Source organism: Anopheles coluzzii, chromosome X (genome assembly GCF_943734685.1).
Source record: "Anopheles coluzzii chromosome X, AcolN3, whole genome shotgun sequence".
Classification (NCBI taxonomy): Eukaryota; Metazoa; Arthropoda; class Insecta; order Diptera; family Culicidae; genus Anopheles; species Anopheles coluzzii.
The window spans coordinates 8,312,172-8,334,768 of NC_064669.1; the positions used below are offsets into that span (position 1 = coordinate 8,312,172).

Consider the following 22,597-nt stretch of genomic DNA (forward strand, 5'->3'; position numbering starts at 1 on the left):
GTGTAGATCTTTTTTTTTTATTCTCCCCATGGCTTCCCACAAATGAGACCAGATCCTTATGCGTGCGTGTGTGTGTGTGTGTGTGTGTGTGTGTGTGTGGGACTACCGATCCCGTACGGCACAAACTAGGACACCCGGCAGACGAAGAAAACCCTCGCGGGAAGGGAAGTTAATTAATGAGAAAACGTGACAGCCTGCCGAGCGATGCGGCACCACGGTCCAGTGCAACGGGGTTTTGGGGTTGCGTGGATTGGATTGCGGGTGGGATTAATTACTATTATGAATAACCTTTCCACTACGGTCGGTTCCCCGGACCGGTGGACATGAAGTTGTCACCAGTGGCAGCAGGACACGTACCCGCGGGGATCGTGGAAGGCGCTTTTTTTGGTTGCTGTTTTTCTTTCTTCTCGGTACGGTTGGGCTGGGTGAAACGTGTCAGTTTAGCGTTCAATTTGGGGTTAATTTCTTCGTATCTGGCGGGCACGAGATGGGCTAACGTTGCGACGGCAACCGGCTAACGGGGTCCGGCTTGCGTGCTTTGTTGCACGGGGTGTCGTAGGCGCTGTTGGTTAATATTGCATACCTTTGGGGCGACTCTGATGCTGAACAGTATTCTCACCGAAAGTGTCCGTGTTTTATGCGGTGAGTGGGGTGGTGACTTTTTGTACACACTATTGAACATTCCCTTACATTAGTTTGCTTAAAAAGGACGTCTAAATGTATAAAATACGTGACAATTAATACATGTATAAAGTCTAATAAAATAAAATAAACCGCCTAAAGATATGCAATATGCCTGCAAGAGTCCGTGCAGCTAGAATGCAAAATAGATTACGAATACGCCTAAATGTATACCAAATGTAAGCCACATTTGGCGTTTTTACTCCTTTTACGTTTTGCGAACAGCTTCAACGCTCATAAAACGGTGCGCCCGATTGATTTTGAACATGTACAGTTTACTTTTTGCAAAGGTTTACCTCCTACCAGCATATTATAACCTACATGGTGCCAAATATTAGGGCCAATGATGTGACTCGAGGGTTGGAGAAAAAGTTTTAAAAATGCTTTCTTTTATCATGTGTGTTAAAAGACTCAATTTATATCTCGTTAAACATGTCCAACTGAAGATATGTAATTTAAATTACTTGACTCCGACAGGGACCACTTTATGTTTCGATATCTTTAACCCACACGAATTGCATGTTTATTCCTTTGAGAATGGAATTTGTATCTTATATTACTGTAAAATGTGTGTAACATGACAAAATGCACAGGAGCGCTACCTTCCAAGACATAGCAAAAAAACATGTAATCATCAATAGTAAACCCTACGAGGAAGTAATTATACAATTGTATGATGCTTCTTGCGTTTTACGTTGCAATTTGTTATTAGTAAACTCAAAATCATTTAAAATCAATTTGGAAGAAATGTCTCGAGTCAATGAAACAATTGGTGAACGAAATTAGAGAAGTATCGTTCAAGCGTGTATAGTATCGATTACGTTTCTGTTCGTGAGGAGTGGCTTAATTTGTCACTTTTCCGTTTGGCTCAGATGATTGGCATTATCATTTACGAAATGGATAGAGCGATGCGTATTGTGTCTATTTTTATAAAAAAAACAAATCAGAAAAGTATTCGCTCACCACTGATCACAGCAACGCCTAAATCTATGCAATTAGTGCACGAGATGCCATAAAATTTAGAAATAAAACCAAACCGCCTGCATGTATGCAATGTTTATCACAAACGGAACTATTTGTACTTATTTCACACAGCCTGTGAAAAAGTGTCTGTGCTTCAAATAACGCTGAAACGGAACGATTTTTGATCAGAACGAGAAAGACTCCATCTTGAGAAGCGTTTTCAAAAATCTTCGATGGCTATGATAGGAACATTTTGTCGTGGAAAGAGCTCCAAAAACGAGAAGGAGAGAGAGAGAGAGATAAATAAGGAAAATGATAAAATGCCCCAATATAATCACATCTCATTTGACTCGCTTCCCGCTTGCACCAAGGTTCCTTCCCCATGCTGCTGGTCGATAGTTGGCACAATTAAATCTAAATATGTATACAGGCCTGCACGCTTCATTATCCGGAAGGAGCCTGCAAGAGTAGGAAAGAAAAAACGCCACAAAAAGCAGCAGCAGAGTGGCAGCAGAAAGACACAACTTGTTCGCCCACTAATTTCGTTTCGCCCGTTTGATCTGATCGTGTGCTTCTTCTTTCCCGTTTGCTCTTCTCTTTACAGTGAACTTCGACCACTTTCAAATACTGCGCAACATTGGCAAGGGCAGCTTCGGCAAGGTAAGTCAACCCCGCTCCCACCAGTCGGCCGTGCCTTCGTGCCTGTCAGCTTGATTGGTTTGTTTGCTGCCTAATCGGGTGTGTGGGCGAGGGCTTTGGCACGATGCAACAATCAGCAGAGCGGGAAAACAACAACGAAGGTGAAGCCTCTACGCGGAACAAGTCTGTGCGGGAAGCTGTCAGTCTATTCCGGCCCGTCCGTCACTCAGTCCGCCAGTCACTCACTCAGCAGTTGTGTGTGTGTGTGTGTGTGGTGTCTGTCCGCGCACCGTTTGCCACTCCGAGCTCGGCTGACGGCCGCTTGGATGTGCTGGCTCACGCACGAAAGATTCACCCAATTAAAGCGTGTTGCGGGAAACCGGTAACAATCAGCCCGGAAGTATGCAATGCAGCCTGTGCGGTTCGCGCTCGAAACCAAACAAAAAGAAGCTCCCGATGTGATTGGGCAGGCAATGAAGCAGCACAAACGCTCGACTAAACGCACCGGTTGCGGCTGCGGCCAAAGCGTCCGAAGCGTTCATTATCATGGTCCAGCGCACCGGCCCCTGCCCCTCGCAGGTTATGCAATGCGTGTAGCAAATTGTGATTGTTTTTTTTGTGTGTGCTGCCGTGCTGTGCTCGCTGTTCGCAAAGCAGCGAAAAAGGCAAATCTTCCCGGGCGCAAACGGAAACAGTTTTGTGTTGGTGTTGGCGGCTGTAGCGAAATCAATCGTTGGCTCTTCGCTGGCTCGCTGAACATTCCATGCCGCTTTGACGAGCCGTTCCCCCGTTCGCCCTTCTTTGATTCGCAGCACAAATAAAGCTTCCCACCCACCACGACCGAGGCGAGCTTCTCTGCCTGCCTGCAATGGCTGCGGGGCTTTTCTTCTCTGCTTGCTTCTTGCGCCTCGCCTTCAGCATCGTCATCATCATCATCACAATTCGTGCCGCGTGCCGGATAATAGCTCACTAAGTGACATTGACGAAATTACTGCTTTATCTTTTCCATCTCTCTTGCGCTGCCTTCCGCCCGTTTGTTTCCGACTCCCCCTTCTTCTCCCTTTTTTGTTGTTGCTGCTCCTCATCATCCCGCCCTGCTCCGCAGCCCGCGTGTGGTCTCGTTTGCCGATAATATTACAGCATTTGTGACTAATGAACTGTTCTCAGCTCGCTGGTTGAGCTCATGCTTGACGTTGGCGCTCGGAGGGTGGAGTTGTAGAGTTTCCTTCTTTTTTTTTCTCATCTGCTTCCATACACTCTGCGTCTTTCTCAGTCGCAATGCGCTCGTTCGCAAACACTCTCGCAGAAACGCTACAATGGGATCGTGCAATGAGTGGCAACTGGGATGGGAAAGCACAACCACCGCACACACACACACATGTCAGCGGGGAATTGAAATTGACAACCGCAAAGACGAGACGACGCGAACGCGACGACCCCAACACGATGACAGCAGGCGGGTACACCCTTTTGTGTGAGCGTGTTTTTCTGGTGTTGGTGGAAGAAAAAAGCCACCGCATGACTCGATGGTAACGCAATCGCTTCTGCAGCGCAGGGGGGGAGGGGAAGGCGATTCTAATTGGCAGACGAATGGGTGCGGATCGTTTTTTTGTTTGTTTGTATGTGAAAATGGTAGCACAATGGTCCCTTTCGAGAGCAATGGCAGCGCTGACTCATCGGTGGTGGCGGCCACGGCACTTACGATCGAAACTCTACCACCCGACCATCACGAGTGACGGGAGTTGTGATGCTAATCGGTTGGCAAACATCGAGCAGCAAACCGCACAATGGGGAAAGCGGGGCTGAGCGAGTCCCAGCCACGTTACAGCAGCAGCTCGTTAAATTCTGTGTCGGGAGTGGCGAGCGCCGGGTTTTTGGCCGGGAAGCTAACAAGCTGCCGGTCAGCTCGATCCAAGTGCATCCAAGTGTCACCGTAATGGTGTGTGTGTGTGTGAGTGTGTGTGTGTGTAGAGCACTGCTGCCGAAGCAGGTCAAGTACGATATTATTTATAGTCTGTCTATTTTTGCTCCCTCATTTCCCTGCCGAACGGACTGTGGACTGCGTGCGGGCATGGAGATGATGCCCCGCCGATGGTTTGATAATTATTTTCTCCATAATCGGGGTTTCGTGCGCTTCAAGCGAACATGATTCAATCGCGTAGGGAATGGCGTTTTATTTTTTTTTTGTATACGGAATGGGAACGCCTAAAAGTATGCATGTGTCCTTTGGTCGGCAGCATAAGTGCGGGTTTTTTTAAATTTCTTTTGTAACCTATCTTTAAACTTCTTGGAACATAATGTGGTATTTTTGTTGTTGTGTGGAACAGCAAGATATTCAACAATGGGAATAAAACAATTCTGTTGTAAATCATTGCTTTTAACGTGAAGTAAATTATACCTTAGAATTGTGTTTCCCAATGTCCGCCTACCCAAACGCCTGCAGCGTATGCAAAGTGTTTTTTTTTTAGATTGATTGTGAAGTTTGAGATTTCAAGCAATCATTATTTATCGTTGCAAGAAATGGAGCAAGAATAAAATAAAGTAATGAAATAGAAATGCAATAAATCATGTTCAAATTACCTCAATGAAATGTAATTTTTACTAAATTACTTATTTATTTATTTTTTTATTTATTCATACATTTTTTTATTTATGTATTTATTTATTTATTTAATTATTTATTCTTTTATTTACATATTCATTTATTTATTCATATATTTATTTATTTATTCATTTATATATTGATTTATTTTTTTATTTATTTATTGATTTATTAATTTATTGATTAATTAATTTATTTTATATATTTATTTATTTATTTATTTATTTATTTATTTATTTATTTATTTATTTATTTATTTATGTATTTATTTATTTATTTATTTATTTATTTATAAATTTATTTATTTACATATTAATCAATGAATTATTTTTTTATTTATAAATTTATTTATTTATTTAATTATTTATCATTTCATTTCATTTCATTTCATTTATTAATACAATATCCGCCATCAAGGCTAAATATAATAGACTTAAAACTAATTTAATACTAACAAATAAACAAAATAATTCATGAAAAACTAAGCCTAACTAACCTAGTCTTGACCTAGCAAAAAAGAAAAGAAAAAAAACAAGAGTAGAGCGTAGAGACTATCATAAACTTAACAAAAACAAAAAAAAGAGAGTAATAGAAAACTAAGGAGAATAATTAAAGGGAATTAGAAGAAAAAATACGGTTACGGAAAGAGTTAAGAGAGGAGTCGAAATCAAAGAGATAGTAAAAGTGGTTAAACAACCTGAAACATCATGGTTGTAAAATGTATTCTTACCTGTTTGGTTTAGTTTGATTTGAAAATCACGACTAACAAGTTATTGTACACTAGAAATGCTGCCGAAAATAGTTCCGCGGTAAATGCCTGGTGCCTTTAATGTAAATGTAAATGGTGTTAATGGTGAATATTCCTTTAATATGCTGAATTTTTCAAGCCCAGGCTTTGGGGTCCAGGCCAGTGGTTCTGTGAGCGGTGTGCTTGGGATCGTTGTCTTGTTGGGAGATACACAGTTTCCGAGCTCAAATAAACAATTCTAAGCTGCTTTTGAACATTGTAAACATTTGATAAGTAAACGTTTGACTAGACGTCAACTGAAATGCTGATGCCTTTCTGAATATTGTTCAATCGCAACTAAACATTTGCTTTTCCCAATATTAACGTACGTTTACATTACCCGGGATCGTTTCTTTGATGATCATTTTGTTGCAATTAATAGCCAGCATCGCGAATAAATGAACTCTTTTTAACAGTCGTTTAAAGTTCATTTTGGTTTAACTGAGTTCATTTGTTGTTCATTCCTGTTAAGATAAACGATCGTCTAAATAATTAACGACTGGTCGATATCGCATATAGGCAAACACGGGGAAAAAATTCGAGCAGTATAATTAAACGACTGTTAATTTGTATCGCATACGCTCTTGACAGACGTTTGTTTAACGACGGCATAGGACCAGACGTTAAAATTAACAAATGAACTCAATGCGTTTGCGATGCCAAATTCTAGTAATTTTTTAACTACTCTTGTTAATTTTTAACGACTGTTAATTTTAAACCATTTCTTTCGCGATGCCAGCTAATGTTGTTGAAACTTTATTCAATTTGATTTTGTGCTAATTTAAATGTCAATTATGTGTCTGTATGGTATCGAGATAAATTATTGACAAATAAATTCGAACTATATTTTGAAAATGAAGTCACAAACAAAAGTCTAAACTCCGGAAAAATACGTAAAACGGATAAAGTTAGGGGCATCACTTGTTTCGTTACGATTGAACAAAGTTCAGAAAAGCATCAGTAACTCAGTTAGACGTCGAATGTTTAATAGTTGAACAATGTTGAAAAGCAGCTTAACATTGTTTATTTGGGCTCGAGAACGGTGTAAAGCTTTAGGATTTCTTTCTTAATGCTGATACAAGTGTTGGCATGCATAATTTCATCACTTTTTGTGAAGATTTCCTATCCGAGACCACAAAGCATCCACAGACTATAATATTGCCACCTTCTCTTTTTTTTATCGGTCAGTTTCTCTCCGGGTTTTGTCCAATCTCGTGTCCATTGTTTTCGTCCAAACACATGATGATTTAAGGTAGGATCAAGTGTCTATGCTTTGCCCAGAAATAAATAAACAAAGCATTGGACCTCTGGAAAACAAGTTCTCTGGAGTGATGGGAGCTGTTTCGAGCAGTTTGGGCGAAAGCAACGGACACGAGCTCCGGACAAAATCCGGAGTATTAATTTACAATGTATTTGCGTTGCCGAAAATAGGAGCACAGCCTGCCCTAAAACAGGAACAAAACCAATGATTTCACCAATCTTTAAAACGGCTATTCAAAACTAGCATGTACCAAAATTACATCTCTTCAACAGCAGTAAGAATTGTGGGAGTAAGAGCAGTTTGTGTGAAACTACTGCCCTAGCCTGCCCAACACGGGGACAGTTTCCGTAGCACAACACGATTGCACTGTCATAAAGCGTCTTTGCGCCCTGACGGTATGCATTGTGCGTGACAAAACGGCTCTCGCAAGGCTTTCCCTTTGCGCCCGTTAAACAACCTCCATACCTGGACGCTAGGAGTTGTGTGGGGGGGCTTCACTTTGAACGTAATAATTGCAACCGCCACCCGGCGGCCACTTGCAAACGTGCATTATATCCCTCTAGCGAGGCAGCGGAGAGCAAATATTGCAACGGTTTCTGTTTACGCTGAGCGGACGTCGCTTATGTTCCATCCAATCAGCCTGTCGGCGTGCCGGAAGCCGATCTTTAAGTCCCAGTCTAAATGCCCATCCATGCGGTGTCAGATGCATCCGGCGCATCCATCACCAATCCGAGCCACCCGAGCCGGTGGGCTAGCCGGACGTAATCATTATCATCAGGGAGCGGCAAAACGCAAATTAAAAGTGCTTCGGCTGCTGCTGCTGCTGTCGACCCGCTGGCGTACAGGGATCTCACGAGATTGGCGTCCAAGTGCTGGCCCGCTCATGTGTCTCGTTTGTGTGTGTATGTGTGTGTGCTCGCCTGGTGCCCAATGGAAGCATTGTGTTGGGCGCTGTGATGGCTTACTTGTGCGAAGAAAGCGGCAGACAAGAATAAAAAAAAAAAACAAACAAACCCGGAAAGCAGGTTGATTACTTTTCTTTTCCTGCACTGTTGTTGTTGCGAGCTTGCCTCGTTGCCTTTGCCGCTCTTTACCTGTTTATTTTTTTTGTTGTTCCCTCTTTCCCGCCGTGCCCCTGCTTGATTAGCATCCGGGTGAAACCTTTCGGTTTCGTTTGGCGGGCTGCGATGTCAACAATGCTCAGCGTCACCAGCCAACCGGAGGCGCACCAGCAGGGCATTAAGAGGAATGTGATTTTTGTTGTTTTTGGTTTGTTTTTTTTCCCCTTGTTGCCTTCCAACTTCCAAGAATCTGAATCTGCCGCCGCGAAACTTTCGCAAACACGCCAGCTCCGTCTCAAATTGGAAACAGGAAAAGTAAGCCGACAAACTCACACACACACACACACAATGCGCACACACGCACGCAAATCTGAGTGCTTGTTGTTCGCTTCAACTTCACCGGAACACACTGCGCCGCACACGCGCCCGCGGTCCAGTTTAATTTGCGTCCGAATCTGTCTGGCGCGTAACGCTGCGAATGCGGGCGCCTAGCAGTTAGGCAACACGCAGCGCACCACCGTACCATCCACTTTACCGTCCCGCTGTGCCGCTTTGGGCCGGGGCCGCATGAATTTAGAAATTCGGTTTTTCGCTCTCCCGAGGGATTGCAAAAGGACAGTTGGGGGTGGGAAAAGGGGGAGAGAGGGAGAAGACCACGCGTCTGGGATGCTCGGCAGATGATTTATGCCTCTCTGGGGCAGGAGAAAACAAACGCTTCATCGTGTGCCCGCGCGCAAATGACCTTAACGGAAAACTTATTACACAATAATGAACCGACGAGCCCTTGTGTGCTCTCTCTCTCTCCCCTCCACCGTCCAAGACTTTTGCTTTCCAGTCCCTACCCCCATCCCGGGTGGCCACTCGTTTCGCTTTTCTTCCTGCTTTGTGCTTGTTTTCGGTGTGTTTGATTCTCCCTGCTCGAGAGCTGTCTAAGAGCGCTGCTTTCTTAATCTCGTGCTTTCAGCGCAACGGAGTTGTCGCGGTTTTTTTCTTCGCGGTGGATTTTTTTCTTCTTCTTCCCTTCTGTGGTTGGCTCTCGTACGGCTGCTACCCGCTTTGTGCCCTCCCGCACCAATCAAGGCTCGTTTCATGTTCTTCGCGCACCGATAGGCCTTTCGGAACCGAACCGGGCTTTTGCTCCGTTTCGCCCTTTGCGCCCTTTCTCGATTAAACTTTGCCCCTGCTGCCTGCCTGCTTTTTTTCCCCCGGAAGAAAAAGGTAAATTATGCAAAAAATTAGCTGCCCATTCTACAGCTTCCCCAGCAACAGCGGTCTTAATGGCGCAACGGGGGAAGCGTTGGTCAGTTTGGCGTGATTTCTCCAACCGCAGCGTGCAACATAAATCACTCACGGTACGCACAGCCGTATTTTCGCAGCAGCTGCTGGAACTTTCCCCGTACGGAGCAACCTACAATGAATCTTGTGTGTGTGTGAGTTTTTTGTTTTTGGTTGTTGCTTAAATCTTGCTATTTTTCTTATCATTTCGCGAGATTACGTACCCATTCCAGTGGCCGCTGCCAAACCTTTAATGAATGGTTGCTTGCCTTGTGGAAGAAAAGTTTAGTTTTTGCTCCCCCCCCCCATGGATCCCGCGCATTGGTCTTGATTGTCTGGAACGAAAGTACAAAAAAAAAAAACAAACACAACCAAACTTACTTTCCGCCGAAAACAACTCAATCGAAAACAAGTTCCAAATGAAACGCGGGAACAGCGGGATGATTTAGTGCCGTGGCATAAATTCGATATTTGGACGCGCCGGTTGCTGCTCTGTGCAGGAAGGGGGAGCAATGTGGCCATGGTAAGGTTTTTTTTTATCAGTTATATCTATAAATAAATTAAACGTTTGGAGGTTCAGAGATAGTGAAGAACGAATCGTCTTCTAAACATCAACCATTAGCTTTGAAAGGAATTTACAGTATTTGCGCGATGAGAAGCAAAAACACAAATCGTAAAACAAACTACATACGCCTAAAGGTATGCAATTGGTTTGACATATTTTTTTAAATATCTTCGTTGATGTCATTTAGAAGTTTGAAGCTGTTACGACTTAAATTTCGAATAGTTATGTTTGCCTGACATTATGAATTAACTTAATATCATAACCACACAAACTGCGGTCCTCAAATGAAGGGTTTATTGAGGGATGTTTTGTTACGAAGTTTATAAAAATATAAATTTCATAATTAGGAAACTTACAAATATATACTTACAACATCCATTACATAACTTTAGGCGCTTACACGATTTATTCATCGTATCCCATAGATTTTTGGTTCGTTCCCATAATTTACTGGTATCGTCCGATTGGATATCAATACAATTGGATCTAAACATTCTGGGAAACGGCCAAAAAATCGTAGCAACGCACCAAAAAATGGATGGGAACAAACCAAAAATCGATGGGAACCAAGCAATAAATCGTGGGAAACCCTGTAAAATCGAAAATCGCCACAATGACGTGAGAATAAGCATTCAGCGAGAGAGAGGGATAGAGAGAGAGAGAGAGAGAGAGAGAGAGAGACTCTTAGCAATGCGAGTTGTCCTATCAATTAAATCATTGATAAAGCCAACTAAAGGGAGCGGCGGTTCATTGCGCAACATGGCGGCAACACACTGCGCGTTAGGTGAGCCAACTGCATTTAGCCGGATCAGCATCGACTGCAGAATGATCCACAATGAAACTATGCCCAAGAGGGCAGACAAGGATGCTGCCGGTATCTATCAAGAGCAATCAGGCGTCCGTACTATTTATGGTTTTCGTTAACAACAATCACGCTATAATTAAGGACACGTCAAATTAGAAGCAAAATCTGAAAGATGTCGCCCAACGGCGGCAAGAATATAAAGTCGTGTGCGAATTTGGTTCATTGAGTTGGGAAGGTTATAACAGTGTTGAACCATCCTTTTCTATAGCAGTATAGATTGGAATACCTCAACAACACGGTTGGAGTAATGGTATGAGGGAATATGTTCACCGTTGAAATTTCATTTTTGGCGCAAAAATTACAATTGTACAATTATGTGCGCGACAAATTTTGTATAGTATTTTTTGTAGTTGTATCTTATATTACTGTCTAGCCATGTTCTAGCAAAGCAAAAAAAGAATTATACATTAATGTCAACAAAGACATGGACTGTATCAGGTGTATTGAAAATCGAACCTTCTGCTTGTCCGCAATCTTCTGCATCATGCATCAAGTTAACACATTTATAGTATAATTCATGAGAAAAATTAGGTGTTCAAGTTATGGTTACTGCCACTGTACGTGTAGCGTTTGAAAACAACTCGAATGTTTGCGGATACCCTGCAGATTTTGCCGGGCCCTGATTAGTCGCAATAAAATTTACCCAACAGCCCGTAATTAAACCTTTCCCTTCTAACACGCCTAAATGTATGTTTCTCAAAACAAGCATTTCTGATCCCAAAATGTTTGTATGATCTCACAAAAATCTATTCCATGCCCATTTGGCCCCTTGTGTGCCTTTTCCAACGCCGCCATCACATCGATCTCAATCGCACACCGGAATGAAGAGTAATTGGGTAAAGCAAAACGATTTTTTCGAAGTCCTCCACACTGAACACACACACACACACACACAAACGCGTCTTCTGCTCGAATGTAACAGTATCTTTCATGTTTCACTCTTATACAAAACAAAAAAAAAAAAAAAACCGTCTCCCAATCGTGATGCCCCACCGTTCTAAACCTTCATTTGCATTGATACTTCAGCCCGCACATCGTATATATGTGTGCAAGGTTTTTTTTTGTTTTGTTTCGGTGGGTACGGCAAAATGACGAAACTCAACATCAACCGAAACCTTACCGGAGTGAGCACTGAAATCATGCATATAGGACGCTTTTTTTATGTTGCTAACTCAGCGAACGATGCACCACACCAGTGCGGGAAGTGCTGAAGCTTGAAAAAGAACCCATTTTTTCCCTGCCATTGAGAGGTCTCTTCTTCGCCTTTTTTCATGCTACATGGCTTGATCCTAGAAAGCAGAAGAATTTATCTCTGTACGGAGCAGATTTAGATTTATTCAGTAATATCTTTACTCATTAAAAAAAAGCAGTCGTAGCAAGAGCGCTGCAAAACTAGGTCTCACCGGTACACGCAAGCGTGTTTGCTTGTTTGACAGTTTTTCTTCCCCCATTCCGTTTTCGTTAAGGTGGATAAGCAAAGCGTTCTCGTCTGTTTCGCATTGCTGCTGCGTTCGTCCTTCGTCACAAGCTTCCCACGGCCGAGGGGACGGTCCAAACCCACCAGTGGGTTGACACAGTGATGATTGGACGCGATCTGCCTGTATTGAAGGTAATTGGAACGAATCTGATTACTACAAATAACTATTTCATCCGACATTTGTTCCGTTGCTGGTTGCGCCAATGCCGAACGGTAAGGAAATAAGGTAGGAAGCTCCACACACACACACACACACACACACACACAAAGAAAAAAATAGACAATTCGGCATCCCGAAAGCTTTCCTGGCGCACCAGGTTTGCTCCGTCACGTTTGTAATTTTTCCGATTTCGCCGAAACGTTTCGGTCGATGCGACGCGCAATGATTAGCCGACATGGTGGCTGACCTCGGACGGGAGGGTGAAGTTGTTGGCGGGAGCCAACCTTCCCTTCCAACCCCCCCCCCAGCGTCGTCTGGCATGTTTTGCGCTTAGCATAAGCGCCTGCCGAAGCTCGACGCAGGCATAAGACAGATGGCGCACATCACATGCTGCCATGGGAAAGGAATTTAATTAAACTTTGCTACATCTTCCACCCCTTTGCTCTTCCGCATCGCCACCGCCTTTCCCGGGCTCGATCGATCGGCCCTCTTCCGGCAGCGCGGAATACCACTGGATTGTCGCTGTTTTTGCTTGCGCTTCGGCGCTTGCCGGCATAGAATACTGCTAACGGATAGAATTTCTCCCCGCACCGCAACACACTCGCGGTAGTGTTCTTTAATGTGTTTTTTTTCCCCGCTCGCTCGAGACGACCTCGCGCCGACATTCTTTCGACATGCACACATTCCCGTGGGCGGACGCGCAAACCGACTCCTCGCTTGGCTGCTTAAGAATGTGCACCCGTTTTGCATTAATACCAATGTCAGCCTGCCAGTCTGGCCCCGCAACTATCTGGCGGTGCGGATAATTGGTATCGAGGCGAACGCTTCGAATGCGTGATTTTCTTTGCACTTAAATTGTTGCACATCAACATACACATATTCTCAAACGAGAAGAATGCTCTACAAAATATGTTAAACAGTTTCCTCGCAGCAAGATTGATCCCATGACGATGTGTGTCATTTTCCAGCGAAAGCAAAGCGCACTAATTCATAAGCATCATATCGGGATCGGTTTGATGTGCAGGTTGCATAGCTTCGGGCGCTTTCTTCGAAAGTCACATGCTGGGATGCACCACCGCTACCAAGAACACTCGCATTCGGGCCGCATTAGCATCACAATCACTTCCACATGGCTTGCAAGATGCACACCTTACTGTGCTCGATCGATCGACGGATGCTGCCCTCCCTGCAGTAGAACCGTGAGCTATCGCTGTAGCGTACGAAACAGTTGCTCTTGGCGCTTCCTTTTCCAGCCCGGTGCAGGATGCTGGAATGAAACTGGGTCCGCATCGGTGGCGAAAGCGGAAGTGTAACGATTTTGTGTGGTCGTTGATAATTTATGGAAATGTGTGTGCCCGTTCGTTCGCAAAAAGTGGCATCGATCGAAAGTAGGTCACTGCCGGCAGCCTGCCGACGGTGAGCACAGCTTCTTATACCGTGCACGCCCAGGCGACCGGCACGAAATGTGCAGAACGCAAGTAAGGCTAGCGCGCCAACGAAAACTGTGCTGTGGAGTGGACGTACAAAAAAGGGCCAACACAACCGGAAAACGGCAAAAATTATACCGAAATCGATCATTCCCTTTGCTTTTGGTGAATGCAAAAGCGATGCAGTCAGTGACCGAAGCGCCTACTGCTAGGCAATATGAGCAATTTTGTGTCGAAAAAAAGAAGAGCAAAAAAAAACAGAATACAGAAAAGGGAAAATGAAGGATACTAACAAGCCCATCAGGATGCTTGTTAGGTAAATTGCATCAACAAACCACCGTTTCCGTGTAACACAGGGAGCGAATGCTGTGGAACGCCTGTAGCTATGCAATAGGCAATCACTTTGTGCCTTTTTAACCACTCGCAACAGCCGATAGTATTGCAAGGTGTGTGTTGATGACCAACACAAATAAGCAAAGCAAAACAGAAAGAAGAAGAAGAAACAGAAGAAAAATAAAAATAAAAAGAAGAAGAAGAAGAAGAAGAAGAAGAAAAAGAAGAAAAAGAAGAATAAGAAGAACAAGAATAAGAAAAAGAAGAAGAAGAAAAATAAGAAAAAGAAAAAGAAAAAGAAAAAGAAAAAAAGCTTGAAAGTATGATGATTAAAGAGAAAAAAGTATTAGTGAAGAAAAGTAGAGAAAAGAAGAAAAGTGAAAAAGGTATGAACAAAAAGAAGTGTAAGGAACACATGAAGAAGAGGAAAGCAAGGAAAGTATTGGGAAAATAAAAGAAAGGAAAGATTAAAAAGAACATGAATAAAAATTTACAAAACATCCAAAAAGTAGGAAATGGAACGGAAATATTTGCGGTCATTGTAAGCGGCATCGAAAGTAGTTCATACGTTGCACATTTTTAAAATGATTTTAGGAATATTTTCTTATTAAAGGGTTCCCTAAAACATTTCTCAATCTAGTTTACTTTTCATTGGCCTGAACAGTGCCTTTTGCTTAAAAGGTGATAGTAGCTATTTGCATACTTTTAGGCGTACTACAAACTTGTAACGGGCTGAACATTATTTGAAAAAGAAAAAAAAATCAAAAGTGTGCGTGTGTGTGTGAAAATGTCTTTTTTTGCTTTCAACGTTGTCAACTGGGTTAATACATCCACTACACACCGTAGCGTGTGGCAAAGTGGCAAACCGAATGAATCAAACCCCCGACAGGGGTAACTTTTAGTCGAGTATGTGTGTGTGTGTGTGTTCTTTCTCCCGGCGCACTTTCTAAACGGTCGGCAAACGTGTTACCCCCCCCCCCCTCCCTCAAAAGCCTGCCAACGCGCTACAGCATTGCGTTTCGTTGGCGCTTCGGTTTTGCCAACCCCGGGTTGCACTTCACTGCCCAAGTGGTTCACGCTTAAAAGGTGACTCCTTTCATCCTGTCCTATCCCCATGCCGCAGCCCTGTAGCTGAGTGCGGAGCGAGATTTGATCTTTTGAAATGGAAATTACCTACAACTTAAATGGAGACCAGAATACTCTGTCCGGGTTCGCCCGGTCGAGCCCGGGAACCTCTTGGTGGTCAATAACGTCCATTTTGCGGAGCGACCGGCTAGGCGCGGCCGGGAAAGCGGCAAGGGGTGAAATATATTCTAATATATGCATTCGCAAAGCACTAGCCACGTGCGAGAGCATCGTGAGCGAGCATTGGCATGAAACATCGGCAGCAGCGTGTTGCATCGTGCTCCCTGCCCTGCAGTCAACAGCCAAAAACACCTCCACCCCCCCTTCCTCCCGCTTTTAATTTACACTTCTACAAAGAAGGGGGGAGGGGGGAAGGTTGGTTAGAGAAAGCCACACTCAGCATTTAAATCGTGCCAGCCGCAAAGATCAACCCAATGAAGTTGTTCTTCAGCGTCCGGTTCTGAAACATTACACCACAATCAAGCACCAACACACATTCGCAGTCCGCAGTCTACCTACACGATGGCGGGGGGGGGGGGGGGGTAGGGGGGGAGAAAGTTTCTAGATGAAGGAAACCACTCGCGGGAGGGAAGAGTTGAGGGAACCCGGCAACACTCCTGTCCCGACATTGATTGAGAAGGATTTGCCCGGCGTTTTCAGTTTGAAGCATTGAGCGGTGAGCAGGAAGCAGTTTTTGCCGTGAAACATAATCAACGCATCGATTGATTCATTGGGCAGTGTAGGTTTGAAGGGAAAAAAAACCAGGAGGAAAATGAACTGGAAAATACTCGCTGCTCGCTTCAAAGTTGCTCCTCCCAAGAGGACAAAACAGGAGGGAGAGAGTGTGAAAAAGCCCCGGCACGGAAACGGGGAAATATGTTCACCATCATTCAATTAACAACTTCCCTTGCGGGGGTGTACGCGCGCGCCTCCAGCGAACACACTAACGGGCGGGGAAGGATGGTGCAATAAAGCAATCAACACGCTGGCGGCGCTATTTCCGGCGGCACTGCCACAAGCCGGCCCGGGTCAGGAGACAGTTGTAATCGTTCAATTTAAGCGCTGCAATAAAGCTCGACCATTAGACGCACACTCTCCTTTGTGCTTGCCTCGACCAACGGCCCGGCCAAGCGCAATTGCCCTAAGGGCGGGTAGTGTGGCTGGTGGCGCTGTTCGCGAGCAATGAATCGTAATTACTGTCCGTTCCGCCAAAACGATGAAAAGGCAGGGGTGGAAACACAAAGCGGGGGCGTTTACAAAATCGTGCCCGTCCCTTCCCATCTGCTACCAGCGTGTTTTAAGTGTGCTTTTTTCTCGGTGCGCAAAGAACGAGCAAAACGAGCGCGCTCTAGCGTTGCGCTATTTGTAACCTACCCAGGCCCACTAGTGGTTCTGTATGTGTCTATGTGTGTGTTTTTTGTAACCTTTTTCTACCACTGCTCTTCCTGTTGTGAAAGAGCAAGATTGTCTTTGCTTTTGGGACTGGTGCGAACGCTAATTTCCGGTGCCTTTATTCCGGGGAGAAACCGAGAGCAACAACAACTAAAAAAAAAAAACTTTACACAGTAGAGTGGGAGGAGCGGAAAGCGAGCGGGTGAAGCGGAAAGGGTAGACGAGTGTTGCACTAAGCACCTCCTCAATCATCGCACAAATATGGCGCACGCACAACGGGGGAATTTAATTTTATTTGCGTATTTACGATTTGCATAGCCGTCTTGCAGGCGCTTAGCACAGTGGGTAGGTGTGTATGTTTGTGGGTTTGTTGGGCTTTTTTGGGAAGACGGAAAACGATTGTTTGTGCCTTAACTAGAGCGTACATCGAAAACGAACACACACACACAAACACACACACGCGCGCGCACGCTATTCAAATGCCATTATGGGCGGGTGGCGGCACCAGACGCACCAGACGTGTCGTGCCTGTTTTATTTATCTTTTGCCTTAGAAGTGTACCGAGAGGTCTAGGTGCGGAAGAGGGAGAAAGACAAAAAAAGGCAGGTTCTTAGAAAGCTTGTTTCCTGAGCTTCCGTCTCCTCTTTTCCTTTTCCGTACAGCAAAAAAAAAAAACAAAAAAACAAGAAAGGAGTACAAAAATCGTGCCAGCTGGCAAATTCAATATCCATCTTCATCTTAGCCAATTCGCCGCACGGGAAAGGGGAATGGGGAAAGGTGACCTTCTGGTTCTGGTACAACATTATACAGTGCGGGACAAAAGTGTTCGTCTTCACTCCCCCAAAGAAAATATATCAATGTCAATGAATGATTTGTGTTACCGATTGAGTGTACTTTAGAGTCTCTGTTTTTGGCATATGACATTGACATTTGAGTATTTATTTTCCCTTTTGGCAACATAATTGTTTTTGCATTTTTTTGAAATATTGCTAATTTTGGTAGTTTTGCATGAAAATGTGTGAGTGATTAGGGAAAAATGAAATAAAATCTTATTACTTTAAATCTGATTCCAACTGCATTCCGTCTTGCACTTGTGCCCAGTTGGAAACATTAGCCGGCATCGCGAATAAATGAACTCTTTTTAACAGTCGTTTAAAGTTCATTTTGGTTTAACCGAGTTCATTTCTTGTTCATTCCTGTTAAAATAAACGACCGTCTAAACAGTTAACGACTGCTCGATATCGCATATAGGCAAACACGGGGAAAAAATTCGAGCAGTATAATTAAACGACTGTTAATTTGTATCGCATACGCTCTTGACAGTCGTTTGTTTAACGGCGGCATAGGACCAGTCGTTAAAATTAACAAATGAACTCAATGCGTTCACGATGCCAAATTCTAGTAATTTTTAACGACTCTGGTTAATTTTTAACGACTGTTAATTTTAAACCAATTCTTTCCCGATACCAGCTATTAGTTGGATTGGGAAATTTGTTTTTCTTCGAATAGAACTTTTCTTGGGCCTGTTCTACACTTTATTCTGAACATGAGCGACTTGTATATATTACACCCTTACTAGCTATCGAGATATTGTTGCATCAAAGCATCCAAAATATCTCCCTCCCCTTCAAGTAGCCTTACTCTTAAGTCGCCCACTGTAGCACATCGTCTAGCAGGCTGCAGCACATTAGCACGGACGTCATATGGTGGTGCAGTATCGCTTACGCTCTGCGTTAGGTGGTGGCGTGCGTGGCTCCCTCTCATCACAGGCAATAGAAACGGGCTTGCTTGACGAGCTTGTGCTGTCCGAAAAAAAAAATAAAACAACAGCTAGAGGCAGCAAGCGAGCGGTACCACGCCGCTTAAGCCAGCTGGTCAACCGGAGCAGAATGTTTAAAAACTTGGCTGCAAGGCTTCAAGAGTAAACAGCGCAGGAAAACTTCAATCCCATCGTCACCAGGGACCGGGAAAGAGCATCATGCCGGATGTTTTGCTTTTATTTTGTTGTCGTAAGCTTCACTCGCCGCGCTAGTGACAGTGGAAAGAACAGAGGAAGAAAAACAAAAACAAAAAAAAAAACAAATACACACAAAGAGCGCAAACAAAAACAGCGCCAGTTGAAGTGTTCCAGTACCATGCAGTTCAGGCGCCAACAGTAAAAACTAGAAAGAAGGAAAAAATACCAAAAAAGACAACGACAATCTCCCCGAAGTGAAAGTGTTTGGTTGGGGCGATTGCGCCTAAATGCCGTGCCATATTGCTGCGGCGCACGGTGCCACGCGTGATGTATAACTTTAGGCGCCATATGCTGGAAGACGACCCCACAGAGCAGCTGGCAGGAGCGGGAGCGTTTTGAAAATGGAAACAGGAAGGATGTGTGTGCGTGTGTGTGTGTGTGTGTGTGTGTGTGTGTGTGTGTGTGTGTGTGTGTGTGTTCATCATCTTCTTCTTCTTTTCATTAGTTCGCCCCGTCCAGATTGATGAAGAAATTGTCGTGTCCCATCGTGTTGGACGAGCCGGCGCCTCACTGGCCCCCTTCCTTGGTCCTTCGAACGAACGGATGGATGGTCAAAATGTTCGGCATGTCACCGGCGACCTCGACGCCACGCTCCAAGATTGCGATTGCCAAAGAGATATCGCTGGAAACGGGGGGGGGGGGGGTGCTTTTATGGGACGGGGCGTGATGATATTGAATTTGGGAGCTGGAGATGCGAAAGCTGAGGGAAGGAAGGGCAGGGCGGAACAAGATGCTTGTTCCGTGGAAACTTCCTGGGTGAAAAGTTCTCTCCACCTTCCGCTTCACCCACTCACTCGCTCACTCGTTCACTCCTTCCCGCTGCCATGAACGAGCCATGTTTGGAGGAGTTTTATTTCTGGCAGCTTTTTTTTTTTGCTCCCATGCCTATGCCGGTTGGCTTGTTTCACTCTTCCTGTTTACAACCAAACGCACACACACACACGCTCTTTGGTGGAGAACGTCCTCGCTCGCTTCGAGTTTTGGACAGATCCAATCACGTATCCAATTGGGTGAGCGCTGGCTGAACGCCCGAGCCTGCCAGGTTTTACGGCCAGAGTGTCACTTTTTATGGACGCTTTCTTCTTCTTCCTTCTCCTCTACTTCGCCCCACTCTTTGCTTCCTTCCTGTGTGCACAGAGCGGGCGGGTGGGAAAAGCTCATCTTGGTTGCGTTTTTATTCCACGGCGCACTTAGCGCCAGTAGTTGGCACTTGCATTGAGGATCTGTGTAATGGCGGTTGACACATGCTTTTCCAGCGAAAGGTGTTCCCTATTTGGCGCTGGCTGAGCTGAGCACGATGTGTGTGTGTGTGTGTGTGTGTGTGTGTGAGCGTATTGGAAGAGACTGTTAAAAGGGAAAGAAAAATGGCCGTGAGCAGAACACAACTAACGATGATGAAAGTTGGTCGCTGCACGCAGCAAAGGGCGCAACGGCTTTCCACTTCACAAGCCGCCGCTGTTTGCATGACAATTACCGTGAGTAGGCTTTGTCGCCGCAGCCCCCCGTCGGGAGTGGCTGTTTTCTTCTGCCGGGCGATGTCTTTGCTTTCCATTTTTTGGGTGATGGTGCTACATTGTGCTGGCACTGACAGGGGAACCCATCGGAGTACCAAGCAACTGAAGCTTGTCGATGCGTTTTACCAGTCGATGGCGAGTGTGGCTACCGGGCACATGGCATCCAGTGGAATCTTCTTTAGAGCAATTGATTGATGCTTCGTTCAGGAACGTTTATTTACATTTACCGTCTGTGATTGAGATTGAGATGATGATCTATCTGAAGCGCACGTCCTTCGTTCTTGCAGTGCCATTTGCTTGAAATAAATTCTACGAAATTGTGTGTGTGTGTGTGTGTGTGTGTGTGTGTGTGTGTGTGTGTGTGTGTGTGTGTGTGTGTGTGTGTGTGTGTGTGTGAAGGCTGCCCGTTTTGACGAATAATTTGAGATGCTGTGTGGTACAATGTCTTGCAGAAATAATAAATATTCCTACGCGTCCTTAATAAGCGCCTGAATGCATGCAAGGCTGGTGTTCTGCTTGCCTACAGGGTTTTCCGGGGGTTCTCATAGTTGTGGGTCACTTCATTGACTCTTTCTGATGTGAAGTGAACTTCATATTGTGGGAATTGGACTCTATGGCATCCTATTTGGACAGGCTCCTTGTAAATTCCTATTGGATTTGTCCAACAAGCGTGCTACGGAGTACAATTCGTATTACAATAAGTTTATTTCACGTAAAAAAGAGTCAACAAAGTGTCCGTCAGCTATGAGAACTCCTGGAAACCCTGTATACTTACTTTATATCAAGGTGTTGACGATCTTGCGTTGATCACTTCTATTTTTCGCTTGTAATTTGGCTTAGAAAGGCCTTTAAGATGCTTATCGTGTTCAACAGGCCAATATTTTGAGGAGTATTTTAAACTAATGCCACAGCTATGCCAGCCGCTAAAAAGTATGCATCAATGCCAGTATGCAATCAATTATTTTTACAGGGTCTACCAAGCCATTTTGCCATGTGATTCAATTACGTTATGATGTGAATGTTATGAATTATAATCCAGAGCAAAGATAAGATTTTATTCTATGTAAAACAACGCGAAATTTGAAACAAAAACACTAAAAGCTCGTAAATTGAAACAAGGGAGTATCACGTCCCAATAGAAATACGTCTCATGTGAGATGAATTGTGCAGCTAACATTGCAAAGTGCGTTGGAAAACCCTATAAAGCGATTATACTTATATTGCAAAGCAATGTTGTGCTGCTTTATACATTCCGGCCGAAGAGCACAGTGCGCAAAGTGTACCTGCTGCCTACTTCGCGCTTGTTTAAGCGCCTAGATGTATGCAGTGCAATATTCGTGCTGCACTCAAACAATCCAGCAGACTGGAAGCTGGACGTGACAGGTACCGTGTCGGGACACACAATCACGAACTTACCATGAAACCGACGTCCCTCCGGGACACAACCGCCATGCCGGACTTTGGGCAAACCGTTTCCCCTTCAAGTTTGAGCAGTTGTGCCAACTTCCAACGATTCCAACTTAAAGGTGTCGTTGCAGCATTTCTGCATTTTGAGGTAGGTTGTCCGCCTCCCCGTCAGTGCAAGCTGCACTCATCAAAAACCACCCAACATGACACGAACCCGGCGCAAGGCTCGTAATGAAATTAGGCAAACTAAAGTGTCCTACCAGTTTGGCGTGCATTTGCGTACTCCCAGTTACAAGCAAACGCACATACAGACACTTGTTCGATGGTTTCCACGAGACCTGGCTTGCTTAATGGATGTTGACGGTTTGTGTGTGTGTGTGTGAGAGAGTGAGTGAATTGAAGTAAGTACGTCAATGGGCTTCACACCGCACCGAGAGAGAAGGAGTGTGTTCGGAGCTTGCGGTTCCGCTGCGTCTACCTCGGAGGGTAACTCTGGCCAGAAACAGATCAACCGTGCCAAGCCAAGGGACGACGGCACCTAAGCAAACCTTTCCGTGCGCAAGTGTTTACCCATCAACACCCCGGCCACGGCAGGGCGGCCGGTCGGAAGGGTCGGCCCGAGCAGGCCCGAGAAGCATTATTAGTTGCAAACTTGGGCTGGCCCGCAGCTTTCACCCTCCCCTTGCCGGGAGCAAGTTTGATCAAGTCTAATTGAATTCGCTCATGATTGTTCACCGAATGTGGGCGTCCCACCAGGTCATGTGGGGGGGAGGGAGGACCGCGACACCAAATGCTTCCAGCGAGCGGTACTGGCCGGGGAACAGGCAATGTGGTTAGCTGCTCGTAACGCCTGGCAGTAAACTGTGGTAGCGAATGGTCTCGAGCACACGGGCAGCGCGCATCGTTTGCACCGAGTTTGCACCTGCACAGCACCTGCACAGTGTTGATTAATTTGTACACAAAGTTTGCCGCTCTAATGTTGACTCCAATGACTCTATGTAATGTATGATCTTTAGGTTAGACATGTCGAAACATGGTATTACTTC

General features: G+C 44.8%; 2 protein-coding genes across 2 annotated transcripts in view; one reads left to right on the top strand and one right to left on the bottom strand.

The window, feature by feature from the left end:
* Positions 1 to 22,597, bottom strand: part of LOC120958116 (dorsal-ventral patterning protein Sog) — a 247,514-nt gene that overhangs the window by 186,843 nt on the left and 38,074 nt on the right. The window lies entirely within an intron of this gene.
* The window catches only part of LOC120950971 (serine/threonine-protein kinase 32A), a 74,006-nt gene that overhangs the window by 13,982 nt on the left and 37,427 nt on the right, over positions 1 to 22,597 (top strand). Inside the window, exon 3 of the mRNA XM_040369423.2 lies at positions 2,249 to 2,304. Within this exon, the coding sequence (XP_040225357.2) occupies positions 2,249 to 2,304 (56 nt within the window). The remainder of the gene's footprint in view (positions 1 to 2,248; positions 2,305 to 22,597) is intronic.